General features: G+C 39.3%; 1 protein-coding gene across 1 annotated transcript; it reads right to left on the bottom strand.

Annotated features, from left to right (window-relative positions):
- Nucleotides 1–982: 982 nt before the first annotated feature.
- TNP1 (transition protein 1) lies at nucleotides 983–2,042 on the bottom strand. The gene is made up of 2 exons (XM_051983573.1): nucleotides 1,859–2,042; nucleotides 983–1,240 (listed from the first exon to the last, which is right to left on the bottom strand). The coding sequence occupies exons 1-2, from the start codon at nucleotides 1,995–1,997 to the stop codon at nucleotides 1,212–1,214; spliced, it is 168 nt and encodes a 55-aa protein (XP_051839533.1). The 5' UTR covers nucleotides 1,998–2,042; the 3' UTR covers nucleotides 983–1,211.
- Nucleotides 2,043–7,466: the final 5,424 nt, after the last annotated feature.

Genomic DNA, 7,466 nt, shown 5'->3' with positions numbered 1-7,466 from the left:
TGTCTGTACACCTCCTCCTGGGGGGTGGGGGTGGGGAGAAAGAATAGAAAAAGAATTTTAGAGAATTAAAAAAAGTATATCTGAGAACAATTTCATCTGTTTCTAACCTTTTCCCACTGTCTGAATCAATTCTTTTTAAGTTTAAGCTTTGTGCTTTTTGTACACAAAGAATAAAACTGGTTCTAATTTAAGATGGAAATCCCTTTTAGCTTTCTGACAATATGTGTGCCATTATGAAGAAAAGTGGTGCCTCAGTTTCTCCAGATGTAATTTATAGGGGATATTTTCCAAAGAACTTGGACACAAGTGCTTTGTTTCTAGAGGGAGAAACCAGTCTTCTGGTGGGTTATCCTCAACTGGATGAAGTTGACACAACCCCACCACCCCCTTCACTGGATTCTTGTGTGTAAAGAAGGGTTCAATGAAGGTTAGACATTTAGAATAACTTTCCTTTAATAAAGGGAGTATTGAGAATATGGGAGATAATTAAAATTTGCTGATTGTGGGTGTCTCAGGATGCAAAAATTTCTTCTTGGAAATTTTCATAACATTATAAAGGAATGAGATTGTGGATTTGAAAACTGCTGAATCAAGTGTAAAATTTGTTTTATCCACATGTCCAATGGCAGCAAAAAGCTATCAAAATCACTTTCTCAAGTTTTCTTGAGAAAAACGCCCCGTGGGAACACATGGGAGATATTGACCTCAATTGGTGGGAACACATGGGAGATATTGACCTGAATTGGGCAAGGGACTTTTTAGGAATGGTTTCAGTTCCTGAAACTAGTGAAACTTTTATATTCCTATACTCATGATCACTATATTTTGACTGTGACTTTTCAATAGTGTGTGTGGGGGGGAGATGCACTGGATTGGGAAGGGGGGTGTCCAAGATAACTGGAAGGTTACTATAAAGATTAAGATTAGTCCTCCCCCAACCCACAGGAGGTTCATATCAGAGCAAAGAAAAATCATCATGGCCTTTTTCTTTTTTTACCAGGTTTCTAAATTTTATTGAGATGTTGGGGGGGAAAAAATGCCATCATATACATTCCTCACTTCCTCAAGCTTGGATTTTCCCCACATTGAATATGTTTCCTTTTTTCCTTCTCTGATCGAACCTCTGGTTGCCCTGGCAGACCCCCTGTCCTTCTTTTTCACTGCGGACTGATGTTGCTAAGAAGTCCAGCAGCTCTGAGCTCTTGGTGGTATCACAAGTTGGAACGGTAAGTCCTGTGAGCTGTGAGGAAGGACAGAGATAGGACAGGGGTGGGTTTGGGTTCCTACTTAAAAATCCTGTGCCCTAACCATACCTTTCTACTATGATTATGTCAACTGTGGGGAGTATTTTTTTGGGGAATGGGTATGAGACAATCAAATTATAAAGCTCTCAGAGTCAGATTCAGGGAGATAAGAAAAATTAAAGGGGGAAGCCTAAATTCAAATCAATTAACAACTCCAAAATCTCGTCTGGAAAGCTTTATAAAGTTAGCAAAGCACTTTCCCCTCAATAAGAACCCCTTGCAAGCCAGGCTATTATTTAATTTACAGATGAGGAAACTGAGGCAAATAAAAGGTTTACCTTTTCTAGATCACACACATCTTGATAAGTGGCAGTCTGCACTCAAGACTTGGGGATTGTTCTCCTCCTGACCCCCCCATGGATCCAGAGCTCTTCCTACTATATACTACCCTGCTTCTCCAATGCCCACACCTGGATCAGGTATGCCTTGTGTAGAAGGGATTTTCCTGCACTGGTTAAGGGATGGACTGAATCTAGATGTGGCCTCTGAAGTCCCTTTTTTTTAAATCAAGATTTTGGGGTAGCTCTGGGAACTCTTCAACCCCCCATACTCACCTTCCTCACTTCTTTTTCTGCTCTTCAGCCCAGCCTTCCGATATTTCCTTTTAGCTCCAGCTCTTTTGACCCCCTTATGGGGAGATCTGCTCTTGTTTCTCCTCCCGCTTTGGCTCTTCATTCTCCTGTTGGTAGACATGTTGCTAGCTGCCAGAGTCCGGGGGCTTTGAAAAGCCCGAGGGCCAGGGGCTCATCTATTTAACCCTTTAGCCATTGTGAGGTGGAGGGGGCAGGACTTAGCAAGTGGGTGTGGCTCCATTGTGAGACCCTACCTTTATGGCCTTTGGACCATATATGGAAAAGAGTGGAGCTTTTTTTTTTTTTTTTTCCCATTATCACAACCCAGGACCTCTCTAAATAATGAAGTTGTTTTTGTATAAATGATGAAGTTAAATCAATTATTCATTATTTAGCAGATCCCTAATTTCTCAGGAGATACAAAAGAAATTATATTTTGATTGGAGAGATGGACAAAGTAGAATATGGGTCAGAAGGAAACTAGAAAGGACTTCCTATATCTCTAAAAACAGGGATTCTTCATTTTTGCTTGTTGTGGACATCTTTGTCAGTCTAGTGGAGCCTATGAACTCCCTGTTAAACAACAAATAAGTTTTCAAAAATGTAAAATGAAATACAAAGGAAACCAATTATTTTGTAATGCCGTTATGAAAATAAATTTTAAAATGTTCATCTTAAAAGGTCAGGTTACACACACATAAAAAAAGATCTCAAACTCTTTACAAAGCGTTTCTACTTTAATGGTTTTTTTCTTTTCTTTTTTCAAACTGAATAGGGCTTAAAATGAATAAGTTTTCCTTATCTATTCTCATTTCTTTCCATTCTTCTCTGGATTTGAAATCTTTCTCTTTATTCCTAATTCTATTGATTATTACCTTCAAATGTTTCCTTTAGTAGAAGTCCTTATTTTTCCTAATCCTTATTTTGTTGTTGTTGTTGTTGTGGAATTTTTTCAGTCATATTGACTCTTTTGATCCCATTTGGGGTTTTCTTGGCAAAAATACTGGAATGATTTGCCATTTCTTTCTTTAGCTAATTCCTACTATCATCACCCTAGTCCAGACTAAAGGTCTCACCTCTAAATCAAGATTATTTCTTCCTGGCTTCCTGGAAATTAACTTGTTTATCCAAAGTGTGTCTGCTTGCTAATCTGACCCATATATTTTTTATCAGATTAATCTAAAATGTTGCTTTCATCTAGTTACTGACTAACCATAAAGATTAATAGCTCTCTACTGCCTCAAGAATAATATTCAAAGTAGAATTGAAGTAGCTCAGCAGAAACTCAAAATGAACAAAGTTAGAGAATTCACCCCAAATGTTCATATGGACTATTTGTGCCCCATCTGTGACAAAGCACTCTGAGCTCATGATGGTCTGATTAGCCACATACAAAAACACTTTTAACTTGACTCTAACAAAGATAATGATGTCATTTTGGTCCTCTTTAAGACTGAAGGACAGCAGTCAACCAACCAACCAACTCAATCTATAATATTACTCTCAAACTCCTTTGATTTAGAAAACTTTTCATTCTTTCCCCCCTCATTCCTAGTGGAAAACCAGGTGCTGAATTGATTATTGCCTTCCTTTAGATATGAAAGAAATCAATCTTCTCAAATATCATTTTCACAGACTTTGTATAAACATTCAATGACCCTCTCCATTCTCTTAAGGATGATACTCAATCCTACTTGATTGATCAAGATCAATCCTACAATGAAAGATCAAACCTACTTTGGTCTTTAGAAGGTCCTTCATTCACTATATATTTCATGTACATTATTTTATCTCATGGAACCACAAAGTGTCAGAATTTGAAGGGATTGCAGAGACTATGAAATCCATGTTCTCATTTCACAAAGGAGGTAGCTGAAATCTGTAGAAATGAAAGAATTCACTCAAAGTCACAAAAATACTAATAACAGCAGAGATAAGAATAATATTTGGATCTCTTAAATATGTGTTATTCCTGCCCATTACATCATGCTGCCTTTTTTCCCCTCAGTATAGTATCTATAGTATTAAACCCATAGGGCATCCCTAAGGTATAACTTGTTGATGATTAATAAATTTATCTGTTGCTTTCAATCTGAAATTAAAATTTTTTCCTTCTTCAAATTTTCCTAAAGAGATCTTTGAATATTTTCTTTGCTTTTATCATCCCCTATTTTCTCTCTCCTATCCTCTACTTCCCTCCTCCTTTTCCCTCCCTCCCTCCCTTCCCTATCTCCAATTCCTTCCTTCTCTTTCCCCCTTCCTCCCTCCCTCTCTTTTTCTGCTTCTCTGTCTCTCTCCCTTCCTTCCTCTCTTCCTTCTCTCTCTCTTCTCTTCCCCCTTTTTCCCCCTTTCCCTCCCTCTCCCTGTATCACTCCCTTCCCCCATCTCTCTCCCCCCCCTCCCCCTTCTCTCCTCTGCTCTCCCCCTTCTTCCTTCTCTCCCTCCCTCTTGTCTTCTCCTGTCCTATTCTCTCTTCTCTTTGCTCTCTCTCTCCTCTATTTCTCTCTCTCTTTCTGTCATATATACATACATATCTACATATATATGTCTCATGTACACATATATGTATATATATAATCTCATATATATTATATAGATATTTTCATGTACTAACCCTCATCCTATCCTATTCCATTGTAGAATATATTTTTTTTGAGAGCAGAAAACATGATTTTAAAAATACAAAAATATTTCCAGTATTCCAGGGCTAGAGCTTGATGCCTTGTACATAGTAATAGCTAATAAAAGAATGAATAAACCAACTGCTAGATGAGGGAATTCATATCTTAAAGATGTATATAAATGCATTTTAATTAGTATTAAAAGTTCAAAGATGAAAGAGATCAATATAGAGTGGATTAATCATAGAATTAACATTGTCAAGACAACTCTTGAACTTGAGTAGCCCAGTTGGGCTGTATTACCGGTGGGTTATGTGATGTAAAACCAGGAAAGTAGATTGGAACCAGATAATAGAGAACTTTCAATGTCAGGTCTTTATTTAATAGGTAGTTAGAATCAAGTGAAAGCTTTTGGGTGAAAGAATAATAACATTAGTGAGGATGACAGGCACAAAAAGGGAACTGTTGGAGATGATAATGATGATGATGATGATGATAAACTGACCAAGCAGATAAAAATCCTTGAAGGCTAGATAGAGAAATCTAGATTTCACAGTGTTGATCTTCTATTCCCAGTCTCTTTTTTTCTTCTTTGTTATTTTATAACCAAGAAGGCAGAAGATAGTAAGATGTGGCTCAAGGACTGGTCTGAGATTCAAATAGATCCAGGTAGTATTATCCTAGGAAAGTCACTTACCTTTCATGGCTCCCAGATAGCTTTCCAAGATCATGTGTTGGGAAAGAATGTATCAGTTGTTTTGGAGGAGTTAATGCTAATTTCCCCAGTAGGAATTCCCTATACCAAAAATTTTTTTAGCAGATTCATTCATTAAAAAAAAAAAAAAAAACAGGAAAGAAAAGAAAATTCTTCCAAATCCCTAAATAGCCTTTGAGAATTAGAAAGATTTCTCCTGAGAAACAATCTCAGAATGAAGGGGGTATGAAACTGTTCCCTTTAAAATGATCACTCTGAAAGCAAAGTGTCTCCTCTTTGGATCTGAGAGATCAGGGTGTCCAAGGAGTCTAGAGAGGGCCCATCCTCCCAGGATGAGACAAGCAACATTATTCAAGGGCAAATCAACTCCCATTGCTCTTTTGGAAAGTCACATCTTTGTTCAGGAAATTCTAAATTCTCATTCAATTGAGAAATCCTGGTCTGATCAGCTCAGGCTGCTCTAGCCCCCAAACAAGAGCTACTCATAAAATAGGTTTCCTTTTACTCATTTCTTTGCAGAAGGTCCAAAGCAGGACTATGCCTTGTCCCTTGGTATAGCTGCCAGGACCCTGCCCACTGAGAAGACATTCTCTTCTCAGTGCCAGTCTTCATTTCCCTAATAGGACTTTGCCACTAAAGAAGTCAGTCTCTTAGCAAAGTTGGCTTTCTATCCAATTAGAAACTTCCATTTTTGTCATCTAAAACTCTTAGAGTTCCTGAATTCTTTCATGAAGAACCTGCGTCGACCAAAAAGGGATTTCCACAATTCTCTGCACTGCCACTAACTTCATCCTTTGGTTCCCTGACAGAATGGGAAAACCCAGAAAATCTGGATGAGGTAAAGCCTTTCTTGTTGTTTATTCTGTAGTTATACACTCAAACACCTGGGAAGGTTTGAGTTGTGGAGCCCCAGGCTCCAGCAGAATTCTCTCAGGGACACTTGGTATGAGAATACCTGCATTCCCTGACAAAAAGGCCCCCTTAGTCAGGGAGCATTTTGTCATCTCTCCATCACTAGAAACAGATGAGGAACTATAGAATTGGGGAAACTAAGACTTGTGGCAAAATGGGACAAAACACCTTTGCTTCTAAAAATTCTTCCTTGAGCAGAGACAAATTCAGTTTGAAAGATCTCAAAACTGGAAAGCTTAAACTGAAACAACATTGTAAAATGCTGCTTAAATTTGCTGGATGGAAATCAGATTCCTTCCATCCAGCCCCTCTAGAGACAAAGGAAATCCTGGCAAAAACGGTTAATTCTCCAGGAGAGAGCAGAGGTGCCTCTTTTAAAGCCGAATCTCTCCCAGACTGAGGAGAAACCTGGCTATTCTGGGGACCCCGCCCAGCATTTTGAGGCGACCAAGACCAACACTCTCCTTGATCTGTCCTTGGGAGATAAACAGAAGAACCAATTTTGAACCCTCAAGTTTCTCCCACTCTGCTGTTACAAACAGCTGTTGGGAGTCTTTAATGACAGGAATCAGGTTTTAGATGAGGAGAGAGGTCACAAAATTAAAACGAGATTTGAAACATGTCTCTACTCTTGGGAACTATGGAGGTCCGTGCTTTAAACTCCCCAGTCCTTGCCCTGAGTTCGAGCAGGAGGAGCACTGGAGGAGAGATTGCCCACAAGGGTCGAGCCATCTCCCCAATGTCCTGCCCTCTGGCAGGAGTTTGGGGCTTGGCCAAGCTCCCCCTCCCTTCAGATCCAACAGGACATCAATAACGGAACCCTCGTTATTCCCACAAGTGGCCGGTAAGAACAATGAATTTCTTTCTCCCACACTCCCCCTCTGGCCCTCTGATCTCTCCTACCCTTCTCCCCATAGAGTGGGGATTACAGGGAAACTCAGAACCTGTTTTGAGACCATTTATACTTTAAAACATCTCTAGGGCATCTCTTTAAAAGGATCTCAAGGTTCCTCCAGGGCAACCTGGCTGGACTGGAATCAGACTCCCTCCCTCCAGCCCCTCTAGAGACAAAGGAGCCTTCCTTTGCATCTCTATGCACTCCTAAATCCCTCTCTGTCACCTGAACTAAATCCTGGGATTTCCAGCTTTTCTCAGGATACTGATTTTAACCGAAACCTTTTTGTTTTGGTGATGATATAAAAAAGCATTTTGGACAGGTATTTGCCACCAGTGTCCTGTTCTTACTGTTTTAGGATTGCAATTTAATTAAAGGGAAGAATATGATTTCTATTTTTCCATCAGTACCTTCATTGTGCTTAAAGGCCTGTGCTAAACATATTAG

Source organism: Antechinus flavipes, chromosome 3, assembly GCF_016432865.1.
Source record: "Antechinus flavipes isolate AdamAnt ecotype Samford, QLD, Australia chromosome 3, AdamAnt_v2, whole genome shotgun sequence".
NCBI lineage: Eukaryota > Metazoa > Chordata > Mammalia > Dasyuromorphia > Dasyuridae > Antechinus > Antechinus flavipes.
The sequence above is the reverse complement of the archived record's forward strand: the minus strand, read 5'-3'. Positions and strand labels throughout refer to the sequence as shown.